General features: G+C 51.3%; 2 protein-coding genes and 1 non-coding gene across 17 annotated transcripts; 1 reads left to right on the top strand and 2 right to left on the bottom strand.

The window, feature by feature from the left end:
* Positions 1 to 336: 336 nt before the first annotated feature.
* On the bottom strand, positions 337 to 9,935 carry CRELD1 (cysteine rich with EGF like domains 1). 3 transcript variants are annotated; one of them, XM_009200245.4, is made up of 11 exons: positions 9,895 to 9,935; positions 9,132 to 9,324; positions 8,827 to 8,909; positions 6,173 to 6,283; positions 5,738 to 5,829; positions 4,294 to 4,470; positions 4,114 to 4,209; positions 2,463 to 2,546; positions 2,192 to 2,287; positions 1,858 to 1,992; positions 337 to 1,014 (listed from the first exon to the last, which is right to left on the bottom strand). In XM_009200245.4, exons 2-11 carry the CDS (start codon positions 9,303 to 9,305, stop codon positions 800 to 802), a joined length of 1,263 nt encoding a protein of 420 aa, XP_009198509.1. In that variant the 5' UTR covers positions 9,306 to 9,324; positions 9,895 to 9,935; the 3' UTR covers positions 337 to 799. The 3 variants fall into 3 exon arrangements, with proteins under 3 accessions (XP_009198509.1, XP_003894166.1, XP_009198508.1); XM_003894117.3 differs by having other exon boundaries at positions 9,827 to 9,917; XM_009200244.3 differs by lacking the exon at positions 9,895 to 9,935 and adding an exon at positions 9,558 to 9,876.
* Positions 337 to 27,426, bottom strand: IL17RC (interleukin 17 receptor C). 13 transcript variants are annotated; one of them, XR_004182115.1, is made up of 29 exons: positions 26,514 to 27,426; positions 26,200 to 26,221; positions 25,857 to 26,009; positions 25,531 to 25,605; positions 25,331 to 25,440; positions 23,025 to 23,136; positions 22,658 to 22,702; positions 19,663 to 19,802; positions 19,392 to 19,451; positions 15,740 to 15,794; positions 15,468 to 15,649; positions 15,324 to 15,374; positions 14,381 to 14,429; positions 14,129 to 14,250; positions 13,820 to 13,879; positions 13,014 to 13,062; positions 11,032 to 11,127; positions 10,877 to 10,915; positions 10,537 to 10,785; positions 9,132 to 9,324; positions 8,827 to 8,909; positions 6,173 to 6,283; positions 5,738 to 5,829; positions 4,304 to 4,470; positions 4,114 to 4,209; positions 2,463 to 2,546; positions 2,192 to 2,287; positions 1,858 to 1,992; positions 337 to 1,014 (listed from the first exon to the last, which is right to left on the bottom strand). XR_004182115.1 is itself a non-coding variant. In XM_003919494.5 (19 exons), the coding sequence occupies exons 1-19, from the start codon at positions 26,616 to 26,618 to the stop codon at positions 10,154 to 10,156; spliced, it is 2,151 nt and encodes a 716-aa protein (XP_003919543.3). In that variant the 5' UTR covers positions 26,619 to 27,426; the 3' UTR covers positions 10,126 to 10,153. The 13 variants fall into 13 exon arrangements, 12 of the variants coding, with proteins under 12 accessions (XP_003919543.3, XP_031518999.1, XP_031519000.1 ...); XM_003919494.5 differs by lacking the exons at positions 337 to 1,014; positions 1,858 to 1,992; positions 2,192 to 2,287; ... (5 more) ...; positions 8,827 to 8,909; positions 9,132 to 9,324 and having other exon boundaries at positions 10,126 to 10,782; positions 14,381 to 14,426; XM_031663139.1 differs by lacking the exons at positions 337 to 1,014; positions 1,858 to 1,992; positions 2,192 to 2,287; ... (5 more) ...; positions 8,827 to 8,909; positions 9,132 to 9,324 and having other exon boundaries at positions 10,126 to 10,785; positions 14,381 to 14,426.
* On the top strand, positions 24,786 to 24,888 carry LOC116273918. Its single transcript, XR_004182421.1, has one exon. It is a non-coding gene; the product is annotated as a U6 spliceosomal RNA (small nuclear RNA).
* Positions 27,427 to 27,486: the final 60 nt, after the last annotated feature.

Raw genomic sequence — 27,486 nt, forward strand, 5'->3', positions numbered from 1 at the left:
AACATCTCTTGTGTACTGTCCAGGTCTTCACATTTGTGACCTAATTTAATTCTCATGTTAAGTCTGAGTGGAAAGCATTATGAAGCCCATTTGAGGAAAGAGAAGAGTGAAGTTCAGAGGCAAAAGTCATCTGTCCAGGGTCCTTTGCCAAATGACAGCTGGCATGGAACCATCCTAAGGCTGGTTCCTCTACCCTCCTTCTCCTAACAGCACTTCAGGGGCAACCTTCTCCTCTATCTTTTCTCCACTCACCATCAGGGAAGCCCTCAATTTCCCAGGATTCTAGGAAATTTCCCTAAGGTGGGGGGTGGTGGAACAGGTAGTAAGACTGAAGCCTTTTAACTTTCCAAGACCTTTCTTTATTTCCTGAGATGAATAAATAAATGGCAATGAGGGGTGGGGATGTGGTGAAACAGAACGAGCTGGCAGGAGGGGGCTGGCATGCAGCTGGCAGGAGGGGGCTGTGACGGCCCCACCACTGTGAGGACCCCCTCATCCTGAGCAGGGGCCAAAGCTCACTAGCAGCCACCATTAAGGAAAAACTTCTGAAATTCACACATTGTGAAGCCTGCCAGTCCCTGCCAGGTGAAGAACTCATGGTATCCACCTTCAGGGCTACTTTTTACCCTAGGGGCCTTGTCTGCCCAGACCTGGGTACCTGGGCTGCTCTGTAAGGCAGGTAGGGTTGCTTACCCCACTCTCAAAAATAAACCAAGCTGTCCTGAGTGTCCAGCAGGAGGGCAGCCCAAGCTCTGGGGGCAGCATAGGTGGGAGGAGATCCTACAAGTGGTGGCCAAGATTATCTGCCCTTGATGAAGCCCTCCAGCACACGGTCACTGCGCTCTGACAACCAGTAGCCAGTCATGGCCGCCACAGCCCCGATGAAAATGGCAGTGAACACCAAGTCGCCCTTAGCAGCCAGCGTGGCCAGTGCACAGATGATGACGCCAAAGAACATCTGCTGCAGCACCACCAACTCGTCCTCTGTCATCTCTGAGAAGAAGCCCGCCGACTCTGCAGAGGAGCAAGAGATGCAGCCTGGCACTCGTATCCCTGTTCCTGGCAGTTCTTGGAGCCTCCCTAGAACTCCCATGCACCTGATCATCATGGCCACCAGGCCTGCCCAGCAAGCCAGGCACACAACATTTACTGCTCAAAACCACGCTGCAAGAGGCAGTTACCATCCCTGTCTCCTGGGAAAGTCAGGCTCAGAGAGGTAAAGGGGTTGGACTTGCCAAGGCCATGTGGTAGACAAGATGGGGGCAGAGCACTTATTACATGTATGAGTCTCGTTCCACGGTCAGACTGTCTGGATTGGGATCCCAGCTCTGCAACTTGCTTGCCATATAGCCCTGGGAAAGTAGCTTCATCTCTCTGCATCTTAGTTTTTACATAGTTAGAATGGGGATGAGAACCCGACCTCCAGCGTCGGGCTGTTTCAGGGGTTAAATAAGTTAAGATGAGGAATGCACCTAGAACAGCATCTCACATAGTAATTGCTGGGGAAATGGTCCCTGCCATCACTGTTGTGATTACCCTGCATCTCACCACACCCCCGGCCTAGGACAGCTCTCAGCAGGCCAGGGCAAACACTGGTCCCATTGGATAGATGAGGAAACAGGTTAGGGAGGCAGACTGATTTGATGCCAAGTCTGATTCCCTTTGTACCCTGGAAAGTGTAAGGCTGCTGAGAGCCAACCTGGAGATCAGACGTACAGCCGGGTCTCAGTGCAGCCTCCAGGGGGCTGGGTGGCAGTAGGGGTCGGGCAGGACTCGAGCTGCCACTGCTACCTGGGGAAGGGGCTTGCCTACCCTCTATTTGAATGAGGACCTCCCCTCTCCCACCCCAGGGCTCACCTGGGATCTGCTCCTTCACACAGATGCCTTCCATCTGCTTGTAGCCCTCGGCACAGATGCAGCGATAACCGCCCTCGGTGTTTTCACACTGCTCATTCTCTCCCGGACACACCTCTGTCTCACACTCATCCACGTCTTGGGGGAAGGGAGGGGTCAGAGTCCTGCTAAGGCCCCCCACCCAGCACCCCGACTCCATCTTGTCCATCTCTCAACACTACCCTCTGCCCTTGCACAGGCAACATTCCACCCTTCCTTCCCCATATTCCAGCCCCTTCACCATTCATGCTGGGTGAGGCACTCCCAGGTGCCTGTGTCCCATCAGCAGGAGACTCACCGAGACACTTGGAGCCCACCTGCTGGTAGCCAGGGCTACACTTCTTACAGCGACCTGGCCCTGCCCCCATGCAGCCTAGGCAGGCCTTGGCACAGTCTGGAGAGAGGAGAGAGATGAGGGTGAGATGTGCTCCTAGGCCCAGGAGAGCCATGCTCCAGAAGAGGAGGCCTGGGGGTGCTCTGAAGCCTGAGAAGGGGAAGGTTTGGAGGGACAGGTGTGGAGCAGCTCCTCCTGCCCTCCTCACATCCCCACTGCAGAAGCAGACACTGACCTCGGCACTCATAGGAGCCCTCAGTATTCACGCAGAATTGGTCGGCTCCACAGTTGGCTCCCTCTGTGCCACACTCATCAATGTCTGCAGAGAGGTGAGCAGGGTGAGAATTTCGATCCCTATTTAGTAGGGAAGCTGATGCCAGAGCCACTGGGGAATGGTCTTGCCTGGGATTAAATGGTATGGCAGGGACTGCAAGCTGTCTACCAACACAGAAGCAGACGTGCAGCTGGACTTCAGGCTGCCCAGCCAGAGACCACATTTTCCAATCTGTCTTGAAGCTAAGCGTGTCCCTGTGATTGAGTTGTGGCCAACAGGATGTAAACAGGAGTGGTGAGCTCCACTGTTAGCTTGGTCTTAAAACAATGCTTGGACTCCTCAATGCACTTTCTTTCCCTTCTCCCTTCCTGAGTGCTGGGACATGGGACACAGAGATGCCCAGGACTCAGCTTCCACCATGCAGACAATGCCCAAGGGGATGATTGTGCAGGAAGTTACAGGAATGATCTGGGTACTGGAACGATTGTGACTAGCAGAGCTCCCCTGCCAGCCTGGACTACTCACTTTGGGACTGTAATATTTGGAAAAAAAATAAACCTCTACCCTCTAGATTCTTTTTTTTTTTTTTTTTTTTTACAGTGAGTTTTTCTCTTGTCACCCACGCTAGAGTGCAATGGTGTGATCTCAGCTCACTATAACCTCTGCCTCCTGGGTTCAAGCAATTCTCCTGCCTCTGCCTCCCGAGTAGCTGCAATTACAGGCACCTGCCACCACGGCTGGCTAATTTTTGTATTTTTAGTAGAGACTGGGTTTGCCATGTTGGCCAGGCTGGTCTTGAACTCCTGATCTCAGGTGATCCACCCCCTCTTCAGCCTCCCAAAGTGCTGGGATTAGAGGCGTGAGTGAGCCACCATGCCCAGCCAACCTGTATATTCTTTAAGCCACAGTCTTTTGAGGATTTTTGTTATAACAGCTTAGCCTCTACTCTAGTCTAAGTGGCTAGGCTGGGACCAAACCAAGTCTTGAACCCAGGTTTCCTGACCCCAAGTTCAGGGTCCTCATTCTCCTGGCCAACCTTTCCTCAATTTTTTTTTTTTTTGAGATGGAGTTTTGCTCTGTTGCTCAGGCTGGAGTGCAGTGGTGTGATCTTGGCTCACTGCAAGCTCCGCCTCCTGGGTTCATGCCATTCTTCTGCCTCAGCCTCCTGAGTAGCTAATTTTTTATATTTTCAGTAGAGACGGGGTTTCACTGCGTTAGCCAGGATGGTCTCGATCTCCTGACTTTGTGATCTGCCCTCTTTGGCCTCCCAAAGTGCTGGGATTACAGGTGTGAACCACCGCGCCCAGCCCCTTCCTCAATTTTTAAGACTTGGCCAAAGTAGCACCTCCTCCAAGAAGCCTTTCCTGATTCCCCATCACCACTTCCACTGAACTAGATCAGAGGCATCTCTCACTGTACACAGGGACTATACTACACAGTACCTGTGTACTGGACTGTAAGTATCTGGTTACTTGTCTGCCTTCCCAGCCAGGTTGAGATCCCCATGAAGGTGGGGCCTAGGCTAGTTTAGCCCAGGCTTGTGTTGAGAGAATGAAGGACCAAGCCCAGGCCCCTGCCCATCTTCCCCAGACCTAGCTAGAGCCCCACTTACCTACACACTTGAGGTGGTGCAGGGCCCAGCCCTTCTTGCATTGCAAACAGTTTGATTCCTCAGGTCCTGAGCATCGGGCACAGGGGCCAAAACAAGCTGGGTGGAATGGGGGCAGCATGAGGATGGGCAGGCAGGTACCCCATCTGCCCCTGCCCAGTGCCACACCTTTTGGCTACCTACCCGAACATACCAGATGGCTGGCGTTGCGTTCTGCCTCGAAGTAGCCAAGGCCACACTGGCCACAGGCCTCACCCCCGTAGCCGGCTTGGCAGTCACACTGCCCGCTGCCCCCTCGTGTCCCTTCCCCTTCACACTGCCCGTAGCCACCACAGGGCCTCTCTGTGCCCCCAGGACAGGCTGTGGGAAGACACCAAACCAGGTGAGGTCGTCTATACAACCTTGACATACAAGAGAATATTTTCTGCTCTGTATATCAGTAACATTTTTGGAGAAGACAATTAATTTTAGTGACATAATATTTTGTCATAAAAGTGAAATTTACTTAACCAATTTCCTCTTGTGGAACAATCAAATTTTACAAACCTTTTATTTATTTATTTATTTTTAGTGACAGGGTCTTGCTCTGTTTCCCAGGCAATGACATGATCATAGCTCACTGCAGCCTTGAACTCCTGGGCTCAAGCAATCCTCCCACCTCAGCCTAGGGGGACTACAGTACAGGCTGCACTACCATGCCCCACCTTTTTTTTTTTTTTTTTTTTTTTTTAAGAGACAGGGTCTTGCTATGTTACCCAGGCTGGTCTCTCAGACTCCCGGCCTCAAGTGATCCTCCTGCCTCAGCCTCCCAAAGTGCTGGGTTTACAGGCATGAGCCACTGCAACAAATATTTTCTTTCTTTTTTTTTTTTTTTTGAGACAGAGTCTCGCTCTGTCGCCCAGGCTGGAGTGTAGTGGCGTGATCTTGGCTCACTGTAAGCTCCGCCTCCTGGGTTCATGCCATTCTCCTGCCTAAGCCTCCTGAGTAGCTGGGACTACAGGCGCCTGCCACCACACCCGGCTAATTTTTTGTATTTTTTAGTAGAGACACGGTTTCACCGTGTTAGCCAGGATGGTCTCGATCTCCTGACCTCGTGATCCGCCTGCCTCAGCCTCCCAAAGTGCTGGGATTACAGACGTGAGCCACTGCGCCCGGCCAATATTTTCTTTTACAAAGACTGAATTTGCCATTTTTGCAGCTACCTCTTTATCTGTAGCTTCAGTAAAGACTGTTCTAAAAGAGGCTGGTAGTAAGTTTGGCTCTTGTGCCAGGACTGTGTGTGAGGATAGATGGTGACCATGGGGGCTCCAGGGCAACACCCGCCCCTCCCCAGGAAGATACCATAGTCCGATCTGGCATGGGAAATGAAGGGGCTGGGGGGTCTATCATTTCTTTAATACATAATGATAACCATACTGCATCTGACTCAGTGTAGCCCCTGTGCTTTCTCCAAGCCTTTCCCCACTGATATGCCCATCTCTCCAGCCCTGTGAGGCGGGCAAGAACTGAGGTCCAGAGAAGTTATCTGAGTAGCCTGAGTTCACACAGCTAGCTAGGGACAGAGCCAGGACTGGATACCTGGACTTGGCAGTCCCCTCCCATCCCCAAGAGCAACTTAAAAACTCACGAAGGCAGGAGGGCCCAAAGGTGCCTGCGGGGCAGCAGAGCTTCAGGGAATCTGAGCACAGCCACTGGAACAGGTCCGGGGCCTCCTGCTGCCTGAGGCAGGGGCAGGGTGGAGGGAAGTGGGGAGGAGGCGCTGAGATAGTGTCAGAAGTGCTGTTCCCATTCCCCCATGCCTGAATCTGTGATTCAACCCAGCTTGGACATAAGACCCAAAAGGCCATCTGACCAATGCCCTTTCCCCATTTGGCAGAGGGGTAAACTGAGGCTCAAGTGGAGCACAAGTCCCCCTGCAAGTCCTTAGCAGATCTGGGTTTGGAAGGAGCAGAACCAGGACATGGCCCCCAGCATGCACCCCCCTGCTTCTTGGCCAAGTCAAGGCCTTATCACCAGGCCCCACCTGTGACCCACTCCCAGGGAAGGCCCCCTTGCCACTCACTTGTGAAACCACCAGCTCTCCACCAGCTCCTCACTCAGCTCCAGCAGGCGGTGGCACTCGAAGTCCGACTTGCTGCACACGCCCTCCAGCACCTCTACCAGGCGGGTCTCACTGACCGGACAGAGCAGGGCTGGTGGGAAACACGCCCCATCCCGCCCACCACCCTCCTCAGGTCTCTCTCTACCCTTCCTCGTGCCGTGACAATATGAAAGGAAAGGCCATGAGGTACAATAGAAGGGATCATGGTTCTGGGAAGCAGACGGATGTGGGTTCAAATCTAGTGGTAGGACCTTGGGCAAGTCACTTAACTTCTTTGAACCTCTTTGTTTTGTCATCTGTAAAATGGGGACAACAATACCTTCCCTGCAGGTTTGTTGTAACATACATCAGTTCCTGCATCTGAGCAATGGAATATAATACCCTTGCTGGGTAGATATAGCTAAAAATACATCCTATAACAAGTGTTGGCAGGGATGTGGAGAAATTAGAATCCTCCCACACTGCAGATGGGAATAAAAAATGGCATCACCATTGTGGAAAAGCAGTTCCTCAATAAGTTAAACATGGAATTGCCATAGAACCTGCCAATTCCACTACTGGATATAGACCCAAAAGAATGGAAAACAGGTGTTCAAATGAAAACTTGTACACAATGTTCATAGCAGCACTACTCACAACAGCCAAAAGGTAGAAACAATGCAGATGTCCATCAACTGATGCATGGATAAACAAAATGTGGTACAGCCAAACGAGAATATTATTCAGCCATAAAAAGGAATAAGTATTGATATATGCTACAGTATGGGTGAACCTTGAAAACATTATGCTAAGTGAAACTAGCCAGACACAAAAGGCCACATATTTTATGATTCCAATGAAATCAGCAAATCCATAATTTCTGCTTGACTAACACAAATTAGTGATTGCCAAGAGCCAGAGGAAGGGGAGAATGGGGAGTGGCTGTGTAACAGGTATAGGATTTTTTGGGGGGGTAATGAAAATGTTCTGGAACTACATAGTGGTGATGGTTGCACAACATTGTAAATGTTATTAAATGTCCTTAATGGGAAATTTTTTATGTGTATTTTACCACAATTAAAAATATATATATATATATAAATATCTGATGCCTTATATCCTGTATTTAAAGGGTCTTACACAGTGCCTGGCATATAGGAAGTGATTTTAAAAAGCAAGTAACGCAGGAGCAATTACAAAGCTGGAAGTGCCTCTGGGGTTGTCTTAGCCAATGCCCTCATTCCTGAATGAGGAAACTCATGCCCGGCAAAGGAAAAGAGAAAATAACCAATGTTACATAATAACAAACCTTTATTTCTAGTGGGCATCCCAATTAAGCCCTTTCCACACTCCTATGAAATAGGCAAACCAGGTATTAATATCCCCATTTTACAGGCGAAGAAACTGTGGCTCTGAGAGGTTAAGAACCGACAATCAGGTCTAACTCTGAGCCTTTGCTGACTCCTCTTCCATTTGACTTTGAAAAGCTGGAGGCTCAGGACTCAGGGCTCAGGGCTTGGCTTTCTGTATCCTTCCCATGCCTTTCTTTACATACTGACTATATAATGGCTTTCTGTATTATATATACTGACTATATAATGGCTCTCCTCATAATGACTTTCTTTACATACTGACTATATAATGACGACTCTCAAATTCCTGTTTCCAATTCCTACTCTTTTCTGAATTCCAGATTTGGATGGAGTCTACCTGGATGTCTAATGGACATTTCAGCCCAATACATTCAAAGAACACCACATCCCACCCCTCCCCTAAACCTTCTCAGTTTCCCATCTCACCATCTTAGAAAACAGCTGCACTATTCACCCAGTTGCTCAGGCCCAAAATCTAGTAAGCATCTTTTATTCTACCATTTCTCTATACCCATAATGAATCTATCACCAGGTCCTATTGTTCTCTCTGCAAAATATACCCAGACTGTGACCCCTTCACCATGTCCTCCACTAGATACTACACTAGCTCGTATTGCCTTCATACCTAGATGATGCACTTGCCTCCCAAACTGGTCTCCCTGCTTCCTCCACCCTTGCCCCTTACAGTCTGTTTGCTACATAGCAGTGTGAGTAATCTTTAAATGTATAAAGAAGACAGTATCACTTTTTCTGCTCATAACCTTCCAAGAGCTTCCCATTACACTCCAAAAAAAAATCTAAACTCTTTTCTGTAGCCTTTGAGGCCTAAGCCTCCGCCTTCACCGTCTACCACTCTCCCCTTTGCTCACTCCACTCCAGCCACTTCTCGAATACACCAAGCTCAGTCCCATCCTCTGCCCAATTTCCTTCCTGTCACATAGCTCGCTTCTTCACTTCAGGTCTCACTGTTCAAATGCCACATCTTGAACACGCTGCCTCCCACCATCCTGAGTCTACCGTGCTTCACTGTTTGTTCTTTCATCTGACATAATATTATTCACTTATTCATTGCTTGTCTTCTCTACTAGAATGTGAGCTCCAGGAAGGTGGGATTTTGCTTGCCTTGTTTACTGCTATACTATAGATGTTCAGTGCTATTTGTTGAATGAATAAGTGCTCCCCAAGAGTACCTAGCCCTCCACCAGTAGAGCAGAGATTTGGCAGGGAGGGGAATATACACCCATTCCCCCAGCAGCCCCTTACCTGTCTTTGTATTTGGACAACTTCTCTTCCTCCCAGGCAGTGTTTCCACCTCCAAAGTTGTCCCGGATGGTTCTCTCCAGGCCCTGGAAACAGAAAATTAGTAATAGCTAAGTACAGTGCCTGGCACATGCTAGCACTTCACTGTTCTACTGACCAGGAAACTGAGGCACAGAAAGGCAACTTGCCTAGGGCCATACAACTAGTAAGAGACCAAAATGAAACTTGAATCCACGCAGATTTGCATCCCAGAGTTCCCCACTCTAAATCGCTGTGTTCCCCTCCAACGAGGCTGCTGGTGCACCCACCTTGTTGAAGCTGTCAACCAGTCCCCGGCAGGTATGACACGGATGGGGCTGAGGCGGGGGAGAAGACTGGGGAGGTGGAGAGGGCTGGAGCCAGATGGGGTCTGGGAGGCTGAGGAAGAGGCTCAGGCCCCAGAGCACAGCTGGGACCAGGCCCTTCGGGAGCCATGGGGCCATCTTTACCCAGGCTGGGGACCTGCAGAAAGAGGGCGTGGAGAGGCTTCACTGAAGGAGTCAGGCCCCACGCGAGAAAGAAAAAGGTCTGTTCTGAGGTGCCGTGGCGTTGGGAAGTGCGTTATTACAAGCAAAAGAGGCCAAACTGGGTACTGCAGGGGCTGTGGGGATGAGTGGGGAAAGGCGCATAAGATGCAATTCCAGAAGAGAAATAAGTTATCCCCGTTAGCATGGGGGTGGGGAGAGGAAAGTGGCCTCGCTCCTTGGCAAGGGGGCAGACGTCAGCCTCTTGTTTGAGGGTCTGATAAAGGCTATTAGGGGCCGGATCCGCAGAATTAGGGAGAAGAGATCAGATTCCAAGTACTGAAGGAGAGGAGGCCAGAGGGGTTGTTTTGGGGGAGGTGTCCGGAACCCCGGGCTTTGGGGGAGGAGCCCGGATCCGGATATGAAGGGAAGGGGTCAGATTCAGGGCCTCGCAGAAGGGCAAAGGCACGGCCCACGAGCCGGCAGAGAAGGATCCAGACCCTCGTAGGCCACGGAGGAGGAAGAACCGACCGCCCCAGCCCACGGGCGCCGTGAGCCGTCTCCTCACCGCGTAGCTGCCACAGTCTGCGTAAAACGCACAACCCCCACCCGCGCTGCAGTCCCGGGGGCGGAGCGTGCCGCCCAGCCAATGGTGACGGGCCATGTGCCATTACGTCACCCCACGCCAGCCAACCACAGGCGGTACCGAGCTGCACCTGTCCGGGCTTTAAAGGGCCGCGGGGCTAGGGGACGACGTTTGCCAGCCCAGCCACGGAGACGCAGACGCGTGTGGGCCACATGGGTAGAAAAACAGCGTCTGCCTTTATTCAAGTCCCGTCCCCGGCCCCAGGTCCCACCCCGCGTCCAGGCGCGGGAGTCCCCGGGGGATGGAAGTAGCTATCCAGGGCTGGCTGAAGGGCCCGGGACACTTGCTCCGCCCTCTCTTGGAGCCGCCCGGGACGCGGGGCGCGGGGCTCCTGCAGGGCCCCCAGGAAGTCCGGCAGTTGGGAGGGCAGTGAGAAGACGGGCACGGTACGGAAAAGGGCGGGTACGGAGTCCGGGTGGAGCAGCCTGTCGAAGCAGGCCCCCACGTAGCGGCCGGGCGCCCGGCCCTGCAAGAAGTCGGGCAGCACGCAGCTGAGCGAGGCACGGAAGGCGTCGTGTGGGCCGTGCGCCCCGGGCGCGGACACCCCGTCCTGTAGCCACTCACTGCACAGCGCCACCGCCCCGGGCGAGAAGAGCAGGACCACCACGCCGCCCTCCTGCAGGGTCTGGCGCCGCTGTGCGTGGAACCAGGCCACGGGTCCCTGCGCGCTCATTTCACGACGGCTCCACAGGTCTACGGCCACGCGCAGCGGCAGCTGGCACAGCGCCGACGCCAGGGCGCCCACCAGGCGCTCGAAGCCCGAGTCATCGGCTGAGTAGAGGAGCAGAGCCGCGCGGCCCCTGGCGGCCGCTGCTGGAGAAAACAGATGGGGAGGGAAGAGGTGAGCTGGCACAGGCCTGGCCCCCCGGGGGCGGCCCCCCGCCCAGCGCGTGCTCCCACTCACCCCCCGAGCGGACGTCCTGTTTCAAGAGCCTCAGCCACCCTGTTAGGGGAGAGGGGCGGAGGCAGCCTGTGAGCTCGGCCGCCACCTTCCCTCGGAGAACTCCCACAGCCACTCTGGTCCTGCCCCTGGGGAATGGGGAGCCGGGAAGCGCTCACCTTTCGCGTGATCCTTTTTGAGAAGGAGGATGAGGGAAAGCGCAGCGGCAAAGAGTAGGCAGGCCAGCCACAAGAGGGCCCAGCGCTTGTGGATGTCTGGGAGACCCATGGAAGAAGAGTTAGAAACTTACACTCACCTTCCACAGAGGAGAAAAACTGAGACTTAAGAGAAATGATTTGACGGCCGCGCGCGGTGGGTCACGCCTGTAATCCCAGCACTTTGGGAGGCCAAGGCGGGTGGATCATGAGGTCAGGAGTTCAAGACCAGCCTGGCCAACATGGTGAAACCCCGTCTCTACTAAAGATACAAAAAATTAGCCGGGTGTGGTGGCGCACGCCTGTAATCCCAGCTACTCGGGAGGCTGAGGCAGGAGAATCGCTTGAACTCGGGAGGCAGAGGTTGCAGTGAGCAGAGATCGCGCCATTGCACTCCAGCCTGGCCGACAGGTTGAGACTCCTCTCAAAAAAAGAAAAAAATGATTTGTCCGAAGTCCACAGCACAGTGTCAGAGCCAGTGGATGAATATAGCTCCATCTGTTTAGGGGTCTTTGAATAAGTAAGGTCACCTTCTGCCTCAGTTTTCTCCTCTGTAAAGTTGTAGCTACTTCACAGGGTTGGTATGAGGACTAAATATATTCATATATATAAAGCACTTAACACAATGCCGAGCATCTTAAGTGCTAAAATGTCAGCTCGTATTATTCTCCCCTAAGCTAGGGTTGCTGGGCCCTTGATCTTGCTGTCCTGGGTGTCTGCAACTATCTAGTGTCCCTGCCCTGTCTTTTTTTCGCCTTCAATCGATTCACCTTGAATTAATTCATGGCAGCCTCAGAAATCTTTTAAAAATGTAAATTTGGGCCCGCCGCGGTGGCTCACGACTATAATCCCAGCACTTTGGGAGGCCGAGGCGGGCGGATCACGAGGTCAGGAGTTCAAGACCAGCCTGGCCAAGACGGTGAAACCCCATCTCTACTAAAAATACAAAAATTAGCCGGGCATGGTGGCGGGTGCCTATTAATCCCTGCTACCCGGGAGGCTGAGGTAGAGAATTGCTTGAACCTGGGAGGCAGGGATTGCAGTTAGCTGAGATCGTGCCATTGCATTCCAGCCTGGGCGACAGAGCGAGACTCTGTCTCAAAAATAAAAAAATAAAATAAAATAAAATATATATATATATAAATTTGATTGTAACTCCTGCTGCTCTCTCATAAGATCTAAATCTCCTACATGGCTCCTGCATCTTTATCTCATGACAGAAACCTGCCTGTCCAAGACCCTCTATCTCTACCCCCTTCCCCTAGCTCAGTCTTCAGAGTTTTGCTGAAACCTTCCCCCTGAGCCCTTCACCCCACCCAGGTCAGGTCCACATTGTATGCATTTACAGCACTGAACACTTGGTGGTGCTTCAGTAGCACACACTTTAAATGTAAGTGACTGGCTCATGTCTTGCTAGTCTTCTAGGGATAGGGGGCAGGGATTTATCTTTTTGGTGTTCCTGGGATCCCTGCAAGCTCTCATCATATTTTTTTTTTTTTTTTTTTTTTTGTGGGACAGAGGCTTGCTTCGCTGCAGCCTGTTGGGCACCGGTGCGGGATCGGCCCTCGGTTAGCTCCCCCCTCCCGGGTTCATGCCATTCTCCTGCCTCAGCCTCCCGAGTAGCTGGGACTACAGGCGCCCGCCACCTCGCCCGGCTAGTTTTTTTGTATTTTTTAGTAGAGACGGGGTTTCACCGTGTCAGCCAGGATGGTCTCGATCTCCTGACCTCGTGATCCGCCCGTCTCGGCCTCCCAAAGTGCTGGGATTACAGGCTTGAGCCACCGCACCCGGCCTCATCATATTTTTTGAGTGAATGAAGGAATGACCCTCTGTTTATCTGATCTCAGGGAAGGACAAGGCCATTGCATGTGCTGTGCCCAAGAGTGGTCCCTGTCGAGGTCCCCACTCCTGGCACAGAAAGGAAAGGCAGTTCTTACAATACTCACATTTGTCCATGGGGCAGGCCCATAGCGCTCCCAAGTCATCATCCCATAGCTGTAAGATACAAACAGAACCAAATCCAGGGCAGCAGCCAGGTGTTTAACATTCACCAAGCTCTGGTGGCCTGATCTGCAAATTCCCAGCATCAACTATGCATATCTCCCTCCTAGGGTTCCTGCAGCTGCTCTGCCTTTGTTTATGCTGTGCCCACTGCCTATGGTGTGACTTCTTCCATACCAAATCTGGCTTATAGGAAGAAATTCTTCCTGGAAGCTCTCCCTGGAACCCAAAACTTAGCACCTCTAGGTGTGGTTATCTGTTTACGGGTGTCTAGCCAACAGTGTGCCCCTTGGGGATAGGAACTATGCTTCGTCTACTCTTTTTTTGTTTTGTTTTGTTTTGTTTTGTTTGAGACGGAGTCTCGCTCTGTCGCCCAGGCTGGAGTGCAGTGGCCGGATCTCAGCTCACTGCAAGCTCCGCCTCCCGGGTTTACGCCATTCTCCTGCCTCAGCCTCCCGAGTAGCTGGGACTATAGGCGCCCGCCACCTCGCCCGGCTAGTTTTTTGTATTTTTTTTTTTGGTAGAGACGGGGTTTCACCGTGTTAGCCAGGAAGGTCTCGATCTCCTGAGCCCATCTCGGCCTCCCAAAGTACTGGGATTACAGGCTTGAGCCACTGCGCCCGGCCCTTCATCTACTCTTAACTTTCCCAGGGCTGAACATAAAATAAGCCTAAATAGACAGGAGGTGAGTGCTAGTTTTAGGCCTGTTGCCCCTGGGCATTGAGGTGGGGCCCTTCTGCCACCAGCTCACCTGCAGACATTGGCCTGACTGCAGGTCTTGTAGTAAGTACTCTCCAAGGCGAGCTGCCCTCTGCCAAGACAAAGGATGGGGGCACTGTTACCTGGAGGTAGCACCCTTAGGGCAGCACCTACCGGGCTACAGCTGGGTAGAACGGGGTGGACGGGATCGGGAGACTTTGGTGATGCCGCTGAATATGGCCCTGGTCTGAGTCACCCCCGTGTTCCCAGAGACCGGCACAGGGTGGATGGAGTGAAAATTTGAGGCCAGGTGTGAGATGCATTTGGAGAGATCTGTGGAGGAGGGTCACCCAGTCCTAACCGTGGAGGCTTTGCTGGGTAGTGAAGTACAGCCACTGGGTTCCAAGGCACAGAGGGATCTGTTGTCCTGGGGGCCTCGTGTCTCCAACAGTAGCACATCGTCTTTGAGAGGCCCCAGGGAGTCTGGAAGGGGTGAGAGGCCACTCTGACCAAGACCCAACTTTGCTGGGATTGGCCACTTGCCCACCTCCCATGCCCTGACCTTCACCCCTAGGAGGTGGCCCTGTCCCAGCCACCCCCAGGCCCAACTCACCAGCCCACAAGCATTCCTGCAGCTGCAGCTTCTCCCAACTGTTCACCTGCTGGGAAGAGACCATGGTTAGGGCCACTAAGAAAAGCAAAAGCCAAAGGCAGAAAGACCAGAACAGGGCAGGCAACAGAAGGCCTGTTGGGTTGGGAATCTGCACTCAATCTGATCTTGAGCAGATGTGGATTCAAGGCTGGGTGATTAGGAGTCACTACATCTTTCTCTGCTCCAGCCTTGTGAGGTCATCTGTGTAAAGTATCTTCTGACCCTAAAGCTGTTTTTATGTCTTACAAAGCATAGTTCCCCTCTCATCTAACTTTCTCAAAGAGATTCCCTTCTCACATGACCATCCTGCTAAAAATTGCAACCCCAGTCCCACCTTATCCCTTTCCCATAGTATTTGTATGCAATTTTAAGATATTATATAATTTATTTACAATGTCTGTTGGCTGCCTTTGTCCATTACAATATAAGTTCTATGAGGGTAGAGATGTTAGGATCTATCACAAGTGCCTAAAACAGTGACTCGCACTGCTAAAAACATCTCGAATGAGTGAATATTCTTATAATCACCCTTTGAAACTGTAGAGCAACCCATTCTACGTGTATGGAAATAGAATAAGGATAGCAATAACAAAAGTGGCTACATTTATTGAGCATTTAGTCTGTACGGATTCCTAAGGGGAAGCACTTCTCTTATTTCATCGTCACAACCACTCCATGAGGCAGTTACTGTGTTATCATCTGCATTAAACAGATGAGGAGACTGACGTTCAGAGAAGTGAAGGGACTTGCCCAGGGTCCCACACATTGCTAAAGTAAATAGTGGAACTCCCAAAGAGGAAGCTGGCAACCACTATGCTTTAGCGGCCCAAGAACTAAGACCCCCTTGGCTAGGGGGTCTGCCCAGGTCCAACCCCCAGCCCAGCACTCGGCACCCCTTTCTGACCTGAACACAGAGGTTAGGGTGGACTTTCAGCAATGGGAACTCGAGAACCTTCTGTGGAAAGAGAGGAATGGGTGGGATCACAAAAGGGGGACCCTGGTTCCCCACTCTCCCCTCACTACGGGAGGTGTCCTCTGCTTTACTTACGTCCACAGTGACATTTTCCCAGGAAAGCGGCGGGACCAGTGGCTGGCAGGGGTCCCCACCTGGAGCCTGCCAGCACAGTGTGGCTTCTGCGGGCAGCGAACACGGCGCGTCCAGCAGCCAGCTCTGCAGGGTCAGCAGTCGCAGCCGGGCTGCTCGCCAGAGGTTCTGGTGTGCGCGGGGGTCTGCAAGGAAAGGGCACAGTCACCACACGCTAGGCACCCATCGCTCGCAATGCCCCAGCCCCAACCCCAGCCCCAGGCCGGTCAGCTCACCCTCCCTGAAGGGGCAGATGTTTGTCCTAACGGAGTCAGGTTCGAGAGGCCACACCTGGAAAGGAAACGGGGGTCTGCTCAGGTCCCCTCCATGGGCATGTGCCTGGCCCTCTGCTAGACACTGGGGACACACTCATTCAGCAGATAGTTCACAAGTATGTGCTGGGTCTTCTCGCCTTTTACAAAACCTGGAGATGCTCACATCTATTCTTCCAGCAAACATAATGCTGGGCACTGGCAAGATTTTCATTCAACAAACTTTTTTTTTTTTTTTTTTTTGAGATAGAGTCTCGCTCTTGTCGCCTAGGCTGGAGTGTAGTGGTACAATCTTGGCTCACTACAACCTCCGCCTCCCAGGTTCAAGTGATTCTCCCATCTCAGCCTCCTGAGGAGCTGGGATTATAGGCGTGTGCCACAGCGCCAGGCTAACTGGTTAATTTTTGTATTTTTAGTGGAGATGGGGTTTCACCACGTTGATCAGGCTGGTTTCGAACTCCTGACCTCAAGTGATCTGCCCCTCTCGGCCTCCCAAAGTGTTGGGATTACAAGTGTGAGCCACCACACCTGGCCCATTCAACAGACTTTTAATGGGTGCCTACCATTGTGTCTTAGCAGTATGGCAGGCACAAGGGACCTTGGATAATTAAATATTTATTTAGTTAGTTAGTTAGTTAGTTATTGAGACCGAGTCTCACTCTGTTGCCCAGGCTGGAGTGCAGTGGTGTGATCTTGGTTCACCACAACCTCTGCCTCTTGGGTTCAAGTGATTTTCCTGCCTCAGCCTCCCGAGTAGCTGGGACTGCAGGTGTACATCACCATGCCTGGCTTATTTTTGTACTTTTAGTAGAGACTGGGTTTCACTATGGTGGTCAGGCTGGTCTCAAACTCCTGACCTCGTGATCCACCCACCTTGGGCTCCCAAAGTGCTGGGATTACAGGTGTGAGCCACCATGCCTGGCGGATAATTAATTTTAATTCATTCCACAGTCACTTTGTGAGCACCTGCTATGTGTCAGGGAATGTGCTAAGTTCTAAGGACACATTCATTTATTCTTTCAACAGACGTTTTAAGAGTGCCTATTACATGCATAGCTCTGTGCTAAGCACTAGAGGTAATATATAAATTTATTCATCAAGCCTTTAGTTAGGAACACCAACTATGTGGCAGGCATTGTGTTTGGCAATGAAGACATTTAAATCACAGCATACATCTCATGAACATCTGCTGTGTCCTATGGCTGTGCTAGGCAGTAAGATTTATTCACTCATTCAACAGTGAGGACCCTCATACTGTTACCTTGTTTAAAAACAAAACAAAACAATGAGTAGGCGCTATATGCCAGGCACCATGCAAGGCTCTTGCAAAGCTATTACATTTGAATTAGATATGATTTGCTTGCCTTCAAGGAAATCACAAACTCACACTTGTAGTAAGGATAAAATATTTATATAAATTAGTAAAGCACTCACTCATTTCATAATATCTATTGAGCATCTGTTGTGTACAAGAAGAAATTAGATGCCCAAATAAGAAAGGAAGTGATCAAGCTGGGTGTGGTGGCCCATCGCCACAAAACATTAAAAAATGAAAACAGGCTGGGCACGGTGGCTCATGCCTATAATTCCAGCACTTTGGGAGGCCGAGGCGGGCGGATAACGAGGTCAGGAATTTGAGACCAGCCTGACCAACCTCGTCTCTACTAAAAATACGAAAATTAGCCAGGTGTGGTGGCGTGTGCCTGTAATTCCAGCTACTTGGGAGGCTGAGGCCGGAGAATGGCTTGAACCTGGGAGGCAGAGGTTGCAGTGAGCCGAGATCACGCCACTGTACTCGCCACTGCACTGCAGCCTGGGCAAAAGAGTGAAACTCCGTATTAAAAAACAACAACACAAAAAAGGAAACAATTAGCCAGGCATGGTGGCCCATGCCTGCAGTCCCAGCTGCTCAGAGGCTGAGGCAGGAGGATCCCTTGAGCCTGGGAGGTTGAGGCTGCAATGAACTGTGTTCATGCCACTGCACTCTAGCATGGGTGACAGAGCAAGATGCTGTCTCTAAAAAAAAAGAAAAAGAAAAAGAAAAAGAAAAAATTTTAAGAAAATAAAATAAATGAAGTGATAAATGGACAAGGAAAGATAGAAGTGCAAGGGGATTTGGAACTAGGAGAGGCTGGGTGGTTGGGGAAAAGCTTTGGGAAAGAGGTGAGGGTATTTGAGGTAATGGGAATCACCTGAGAAAAGGCAGGGAGATGGGTGTATCTTGGTAAGTAGCTCCACTGGATGTAACAGTGTTCTCATGAAGGAGAATCATGGGGAAAATACAGTGAAAAGGCACCACTGGGGGCAGAATATGGGCCCAGAATGCCAGGAAAGTAATGGGAAGGGAGGGGAGCTTGGAAGTATTGAAACAGTCTAGAAAAGAGATGATAGAGCCCCAAGCTGGACTGAGATGGAGAGGAGGGGGAAAGAGAATGAGGGACATTAATGTCAGAGGTAAGATGGATGAGACCTGATGACCAATTAAATGTGCAATCAGGGGCCAGTCATGGTGGCTCATGCCTGTAATCCTAGCACTTTGGGAGGCCGAGGCAGGCGGATCATGAGGTCGAGAGATCGAGACCATCCTGGCTAACAAGGTGAAACCCTGTCTCTACTGAAAATACAAAAAAATTAGCCGGGCGTGGTCACAGACACCTGTAGTCCCAGCTACTCAGGAGGCAGAGGCAGGAGAATGGCGTGAACCCGGGAGGCGGAGCTTGCAGTGAGCCGAGATCGCGCCACTGCACTCCAGCCTGGGCAACAGAGTGAGACTCTGTCTCAAAAAAAAAAAAAAGTGCAATCGGGGCCAGCCACAGTGGCTCATGCTTATAATCCCAGCACTTGGTGGGAGGCTGAGGTGGGAGGATAACATAAGCCCAGGAATTCAGAACAGCCTGGGTAACATAGCAAGACCGCATTTCTACACAAAACAAAAAAAACTAGCTGAGTATGGCAGTGCTCACCAGTAGTTCCAGCTACTTGGGAGGCTGAGGCAGGAGGATCACTTGAACCCAGGGGACTGAGGCTGCAGTGTGCCATGATTGTGCCACTGCACTCCAGCCTGGGCAACAGAGTGAGACCTTGTCTAAAAAAATAAATAAATGTGCAGAGGAAGAGGAAAGAGCCAGCAGGTTTAAGCCTGGATGTGGCACACATTCTTATAACAGCCCCAAGAAGCTGTTACTATTATTATTCCCATTTTATAGATGAGAAACAGGCTCACAGAGGTGAAGTGACTTGCCCAAGGTTACACAACTAGCAAATGGCAAGAGCCAAGATTCAAACCAGTCCAAGTTCGTAGCACATGCTCTGCCCCCCAGGGGAACACAAAGACAGAACTGGAGGAGTAGGGAAAGGCTTCAAGGAGAAGGTGATATTTGAATGGGGCCATGAAGTGTCAGTAGGAGTTCTGTGGAGGATCAGGGAGAGCATTCAGGGAATGTAATAGACAGAAGGCATAGGACAGCAAGGGTCAAGGAAGGGCCAGCCACCCCAGGGAGCCACAGTCTCCACCTCAATGAAGGGTTTGAAGAATGGTGAGACCAGGAAGGCAGGGATCACCCCCATCATCATCTTCCCACTCCTCTTCTGGCACCCAGCTGGACTCTGCTCCTACCTGAATACAGAGGCAGGGAACCAGGTCTGTGTGGTTCAAGGTAATGATCTGTGGTCCAGTCTGTGGAACAAATAAAGGAAGGAGGTTGGAGAAGATAAGGAGGAAGAGGAGGACGCCAAAGTCAAGGAAACCAGGAAGGCGGAAGTTCCCCCACCAGTGTTCCCTTGCTTGGGGTGAGTCCTCTTCAAGGGTCCTCTTTGATAAGGCACTGCGTCCTTTGCACAGGCATTGGCCTACAGTGGGAATGGACTTGGGAAGGGGGAGGCCTCACCAGGTTTTTGTGCCACCGGGGTTTTGGGGGGCCCTGGACCTGATTCCAGTACAGGGAGAGGCCAAAGTGCTGCTCCTCAGAGACATTCAGAACTAGATGCACATTGTCACCATCTGCTGACACGTTGAGCCAGGGCAGGGCTGGTGGGAGAGGCAAAGAGAGACAGCACAGCTTAGACTTCCTCACCTCTTCTGCATACCTGACTGACCCTTTGGAGTTTCTTTCAAACCCCTTAGACTGGGAGGCTCTTGGAGGACAGAGCGTGTGTCCTCACCTCAGACCAGACTTTGCCCCAAGCAGCTGCCCAGAGCTAAGCCTGTGGAGGCCCTAGTGTGTGGTCTGAGGACAGCTATTTTCCCTCTGCAGCCAGAAGGATCTGTAACCTCTTTAAAACAAGTCATTTAAAACAAGTCAACTGTGACCTTTCTGATCTCACCTCTTGACACTTGTGTCCTTTTTTTTGAGAGGCAGTCTCACTCTGTTGCCCAGGCTGGAGTACAGTGGTGCGATAGCTCACTGCAACCTCCACCTCCTGGATTCAAGCGATTCTCTTGCCTCAGCCACCCGAGTAACTGGGATTACAGGCATGCGTCACCACGCCTGGCTAATTTTTGTATTTTTAGTAGAGATGGGGTTTCATTCATGTTGGACAGGCTGGTCTTGAACTCCTGACCTCAAGCAATCCTCCTGCCTCAGCTTCCCAAAGTGCTGGAATTGCAGACGTGAGCCACCACGTGCAGCCTATGGCACTTGTGTCCTTAATAACTCTGCTGCAGTGTTATTAAGGACCTCCTTACTATTTCTCTCTCTTTTTTTTTTTTTCTTGAGACAGTGTCTCATTCTGTCACCCAGGCTAGAGTGCAGTGGCACAGTCTTGGCTCACTGCAAGCTCCGCCTCCCGGGGTTCACGCCGTTCTCCTGCCTCAGGCTCCCGAGTAGCTGGGACTACAGGCACCCACCACCACGCCCGGCTAACTTTTTTGTATTTTTTGTAGAGACGGAGTTTCACCGTGTTAGCCAGGATGGTCTGGATCTCCTGACCTCGTGATCCGCCCACTTCGGCCTCCCAAAGTGCTGAGATTACAGGCGTGAGCCGCCATGCCTGGCCCCCTTCTTACTATTTCTTAAACACCCCTGACATACTCCCACCCCAGGCCCTTTGTGCTGGCTATTCTCTCTTCCCTCAGATACATGGCTCCTCTCTCACCTCTTTCAGGTCTCTGCTCACCAGAGTGAGACCATTCCTGACCTGTGCCACTCCCAACCTTCCCCACCCCTTCCACAAATGTTCTCCTTAGCGCTAATCACTGTCTAACTTCCTGAATTCTTCACATCTCCATGTGTTTGTTGTGTCCTTCCTCACCCCCACCCTGACCCTGACACCAGTTCCATGGGGTCAGGGTTTTTTGTCATCTTGATTTATTGATTTATTAATATTTCCAGTGTCCAGGGATTTGCCTGGTACACAGAAATTAATAAATATCTGTTGAATAAATGAATCAATGTCTACTTAATGAAGGAAGAAATGAAATGCATGATATTTATCTGTGTTTTTAAAACTCTGGTGTTGAATAGTCTTTAATGAGTTGCCAAAGAGGCAGGCCAACTTTAATTTTAAGAAGCCAAAAAGGGCCGGGCGCGGTGGCTCAAGCCTGTAATCCCAGCACTTTGGGAGGCCGAGACGGGCGGATCACAAGGTCAGGAGATCGAGACCATCCTGGCTAACACGGCGAAACCCCGTCTCTACTAAAAACACAAAAAATTAGCCAGGCGAGGTGGCGGCGCCTGTGGTCCCAGCTACTCGGGAGGCTGAGGCAGGAGAATAGCGGGAACCCGGGAGGCGGAGCTTGCAGTGAGCTGAGATCTGGCCACTGTACTCCAGCCTGGGCGACAGAGCGAGACTCCGTCTCAAAAAAAAAAAAAAAAAAAAAGAAGCCAAAAAGAAAATGAAGTTGAAAAAATTTAGTAATTCAGAAAACATCACAGTATTTATGTATTGATCTGGGTGCTAGTTATGCAAGTGTATACATACATAAAAATGAATTGGCTGGAGGCCTCGACTCACGCCTGTAATCCCAGCACTTTGGGAGGTCGAGGTGGGAGGATCACAAGGTCAGGAGTTCAAGACCAGCCTGGCCAACATGGTGAAACCCCATCTCTACTAAAAATACAAAAATTAGCTGTGTATGGTGGTGCATGTCTGTAATCTCAGGTACTTGGGAGGCTGAGGCAGAAGAATCACTTGAACCCAGGAGGCGGAGGTTGCAGTGAGCTGAGGTTGCACCACTACACTTCAGCCTGGGTGACAGAGCAAGACTCCGCCAAAAAAAAAAAAAAAGAACTAGACATGAAAATCAGTACCCTTTACATACTTTTATGTATGTTATACACAATAAAAAAGAAAATATAAAACCAAAGCAAAATCCAAATAGTACATGGGAAAAAAGTCAGACCCTTGACTTTCTTAGCTTTTATTTCAAGTTTTTTGTTTTTTGTCTTTTGAGACAAGAGTCTTGTTCTGTCACCCAGGCTGTAGTGCAATGGTGCAGTCTCGGCTTACTGCAGCCTCTGCCTCTCAGGCTCAAGCGATTCTCCTGCCTCAGCCTCACGAGTAGCTGGGACCACAAATGCATACCACCATGCCCTGTTAATTTTTGTGTTTTTGGTAAAGACGGGGTTTTGCCATGTTGCCCAGGCTGGTCTCGAACTTTTGAGCTCAAGCAATCCTCCCACCTCGGCCTCCCAAAGTGCTGGGATTACAGGCGTGAGCCACTGAGCCTGACCCAAAATTCATCTTTCTATTCCCAGTGCTTAGCACAGAGGAGCAGATACTGCAATTAATGTGTTATGAATGAGTGAATGAATAAATGAATGAATGAATGTGTTCTGTGAGCTTCTGAGATGTGGCAGCCCATATCAGAAGTGGACTCCAAGGGTCTCTCATACTCTAGACCCTGCCCCTCCCTCCTCCCAGCCCACTGGCCCTAGCCCCTACCCCAGCAGCTCGGGATGCTGTTCCGGACTTCGAGCCCCCTGCAGTCTGGGGAGAGATCACAGAAGAGCCTCCAGTGGGGCTGGGGGCCGAGGAAAGAAGTGGGGGCAATCTGACTCCCAGGAGGGCATTAAGAATGGCTCCCCATCCCCTACATACCACCCACATCTATCCAATGCTCAAAGCACCTTCCCCAGGGGCTGGAAAGCCATGTCACCCAGGGAAAGAAGGCCTGAGGGACTGACTCTGGGAAGGATTAGAGCACAGACCCCTGCCAGAGAGTGGATGGAGGCAGAAGAAGGTGAAAGCAGGAGGGGGAGTGACCAAAGGGGACAGAGGCTATGGGGCCAGGACTTGGGGGTCCACTTACCAGGCAGCTGCTGTGTGAGGTTGAGCTCCTTCTCGTACCTGGGCTGGGTATAGGACCAGATTCGTACCTCACTCCCTAGGGCAGCCTCGAAGCAGTCATATACTACAGAGCCCTGTGAGGAGAGGGGTGGGGAAGGCTGGTGGTGCAGGGCTCAGATCCAGGCCAAGGGCTGTGGGATCATCTGCAGGGACCACTCTGCTCACTGCCCTTCTCCCACAACCAATGACTGTATTTATACTGTATAGCCTGAAATCTACCATTCACCTTTCCTTCAAGGGGCCTCAGTTCTAGAGCAAATATCCTCAGTAAGAGTGTCACCAGGACGGGAAAAGGCCCTAGACATTTAAATCCCTGCCCCACCCTGCTGTGCTAGATCACCTGGCCAAAGCTAAGGAGATGAGACACCCCAGCGCAATGTGGGACACCCTTCCCCACAGAAGTGGTTCTCCCATTCAACCCAGTGCCTCAGTGTTCGTTACAACTGCTTGTGACATGGACCAAGCAGATGTTCTCCCAATCTACAGTTCTCCAGATAAAAGGATATTAGCTGGCGGCTGGAGGTTGGAGGGTTTGAGTGATTTGACCCCAGTGGAAATAGATCTTCCAAGCATATGTGGCCTCCTGAGGCAGGGAGAAGCCCCAACACCCTGCCCCATGGTACTTACACCGTGGTAAGTATACCATGCTATGTATGGTAGGACTCTTCTTTTGGTCCAAGAGTACAGAGAAGTGCATCCAGCCTACAGACCTCCCCTTTTCAAGCCTCACTTTCTCTATCTGGAAAATGAGGATAATAATAATGCCTAGTTCATTAGGTAGCTTTGAGGATTACAAAAGAATTAAATTTATCAAAATTCTTCAGTGCCAGGCATTACATCCAGTGTTTTACAGGTATCAACTTAATTTAATTCTCATAACAGTCATATGAGGTGGGACTATTCTTTTTTTTTTTTTTTTTTGAGACGGAGTTTCTCTCTGTCACCCAGGCTGGAGTGCAGTGGCGGGATCTCGGCTCACTGCAAGCTCCGCCTCCTGGGTTCACGCCATTTTCCAGCCTCAGCCTCCGAGTAGCTGGGACTACAGGCGTCCGCCACCATGCCCAGCTAATTTTTTGTTTTTTTTTTTTTTTTTTTTTTTTTTTTTTTGAGACGGAGTCTCGCTCTGTCCCCCAGGCTGGAGCATAGTGGCCGGATCTCAGCTCACTGCAAGCTCCGCCTCCCGGGTTTATGCCATTCTCCTGCCTCAGCCTCCCGAGTAGCTGGGACTACAGGCGCCCGCCACCTTGCCCGGCTAGTTTTTTGTATTTTTTTTTTAGTAGAGACGGGGTTTCACCGTGTTAGCCAGGATGGTCTCGATCTCCTGACCTCGTGATCCGCCCGTCTCGGCCTCCCAAAGTGCTGGGATTACAGGCTTGAGCCACCGCGCCCGGCAATTTTTTGTATTTTTTTAGTGGAGACGGGGTTTCACTGTGTTAGCCAGGATGGTCTCGATCTCCTGACCTCGTGATCTGCCCGCCTCGGCCTCCCAAAGTGCTGGGATTACAGGTGTGAACCACCATGCCCGACCGGGACTATTCTTTTTTTATGTGGCAAAAAAAAAAAAAAAAAATTTAAGAAATGTTTCACAAGGAAGTTACACAAATAGCCAATAAGCATGTGAAAAAAGTGCTCAACTTCATCAGTCATTGGGAGATACAAATTAAAACCACAATGATAGACCGCTACATATGCAGTAAAATTATTACAATTACAACACCTATGCTTGTTTTGGCACCACATATACTACAACTGGAACAATACAGAAAAGATTAGCATGGCCCCTGCCTGAGGATGACATGCAAATTCATGGAGGGTTCCATATACTTAAAATTCAAATATATTTAATTTAAAAATAAAATAAAATTACACCATCAAGTGCTGGCAAAGATGGGAAGCAACTAAAACTCCCATACACTGCTAGTGGGAGGGTAAAATAGTAGAAGCACCCAGGAAAACTGCTTGGTGATTTCTCATAGTCAAGCATATGAAGTAGAACTATTCTTATCCCCATTTTACAGACATAAAGGCTGAGGCATAACAGGCTGAAGGCACTTGGCCACAGCGCTGATCAGAATCAAAAGAATAGTCCCACCTCACATGGCTGTTGTGAGAAATAAGTTGATACCTGTAAAACACTGACTGTAATGCCTGGTACTGAAGGGTTTCAATAAATTTAATTCTTTTGTAATCCTCAAAGAGATAATGCATGTGAAAGTGTTTTATTGGATTTTAGGTTTAGAAGGTTATTATTATTATTATTTTGCATACCACAGACTGACCAAACTGCACAAGGGCAGCAGGCACTTGCACCTCCAGCAGGACGCAGCGGGCAGTAGGGTAGGCCTGGAAGGAGAGCACGACTTGGGCCTGGAGAGAGGCTGTGGGCAACAGGGCAGGGGTCGGTGAGTCCCAGGAGTGGCAGGCCAGGCCTTGGCATGGGGCACTTGGGCCAGCCAGGTTCTCCTCACCATTCCTAGGCTCCTCCACCCCTGAGTCAGCTGCTCCTCCAAACTTTTCCTCATCTTCAGGTTCTTCCCAGTGCCCTAGAAGGACCCAAGAGCAAGGCCCTGGGTGAGGCCCCCTGCTCTGGGCTGACTGGCTTTGGGGTTGGCTTCCTTCTGGAAAGCCCACTGCTGGGAAGCAGAGGCTGGGGAGACCACACTGGCCTGGGAGTCCTTCTGCTGGTGTCCTCCAGGAGAACACTGAGGATGCCCAGCGCTGCCTGAGAGATTCCCTGGCTCTCATGCCCACCCCAGACACACTCACATGCATTGTCACAGGATGACTTGCTCACCATGCACGGCCAAGTGGACAGCCACACGCACACAGAGGTCACAGTAGGTCTCCTTGCGGCACCTCAGCACCAGCTCTGTCTGCAGGTGCGTAGGCGCCAGCACGGGGCCCGGAGCAGGCACGATGTCCCCAGGCAGGCAGAGTATGTCACTGTCTGTGTGTGGAGGGGTGGGTGGGAGCTGAAGCTATTCCAAGCCCAGAATTTGGTGGCACCTGACATACCCAGAGAGCCAAATAACTTGGTTCTCTGGGGCTGAGGTGGACATGGAGGTCATGGACCTGGGGGACAGCTCTGCTCCCTTCAGCCAACCTGGGAAATTCTTTTTAAAAGTAGGGATACTTACCCCAGAGGTGGCAGGAGAGGCCCTGGGAAGGAAGGAAAGGAGAGTCAGAATTTGTTCCCCCATCTTCTAGGCACTGTTCTCTGCCTGAGACCTCCACCTACCTTTTTCTGGGGCTCCGTATTCCCAGACCCTCCCAGAGGAAGACAGACCCAGCTCTTGCCCCTTCCCCATTCTTCTCTTCTCCCATCAGTACCAGACAGACCAGACAGGGCAGTTCTGGCGGTGGCAGCAGTGACAGGAGCCAGGCTAGGGCTTTGCTGAGCCAAGAACTGAACTCTGAGCCTTCCCCCATCTCCCCAGGGTTCCAGACTCACCGGAGAGCAGTGGGTAGCGTCCTGAGGCCCCACAAGCCTCTCCAGAGAAAGGACAATGGGGCTTCGACCCAGTGCCAAGGACAGCAAGAACCAGGTCACAGGCATCTTCTAGATGCCAGGCAGTACCCAGGCCTGAGGCCCTGTGCTGCCCCCCCTAAGGGGGGCAGACACCCTACCCCTGACCCTAGTCAGCCCGTGTCTGTGGGTGGCAGGGGCTGGAATCCCTTCCCAGCCTCCAGAGGGGGCAGAGGGGGCTGTGCTGGATAGTTTGTGCACTCCCTGTCCTGCGAGTTCCAACTCTCGTCCTACTTCCAGTCCAGAGTGGTTTCGTTTTGGCTCCCAGCAGGCAGCCGACTGTTCCCGCCCCTCTCTGTCCCTCCCACCAACACCAGGCTTGGGAGCCAGCAGCCTTGGACTAGGGTGGTGGCCCCACCTCCTCCTTCTTTGGCTCTCCTCTCCCTCTGCTGACACCTGGCTGGGAGGGGCCCCTGAAGAAGACAGCGAATGCATCATGGCTGAGTAAGGGAGCTCTTACTCACTCCAGCCCTAAGGCGGACACAGCCCTGGAGTCCTGGGCCCACTAGGTCTCCCCTTACTAGGCACACTCGGTCCCCTCACACACTTTTTGGGCCTCAGTAACCCTTTGTGGGACAGGAGCTCTAAAAGCACCGCCAAAGGGCACCACAAAGTGGGCTTTTCACCACTGCCTGCTGAAATGCGGTATGGGGAGTAGAAGGAACCCAGGACCCAGAGCCTGGCAGACAGGGGTCCCATCTGTGCTGTTGGTGTGGGCCGGTTCTGTGATGATGGACACACCAGCTGGCAAAGGCTCTGTTTTTCTCTCTCCTCTTGTAAGAATCACTGGGGGGATCAAGGAGATTGCCCCATCGTCCTTTGCTTTCAGAGGCATTGCTTGTAAGAATGTGACAGATGCCACGCGGTGTGGACACGGAGGATTTGGGCCAGTACACTG

Source organism: Papio anubis, chromosome 2 (assembly GCF_008728515.1).
Source record: "Papio anubis isolate 15944 chromosome 2, Panubis1.0, whole genome shotgun sequence".
Lineage (NCBI taxonomy): Eukaryota > Metazoa > Chordata > Mammalia > Primates > Cercopithecidae > Papio > Papio anubis.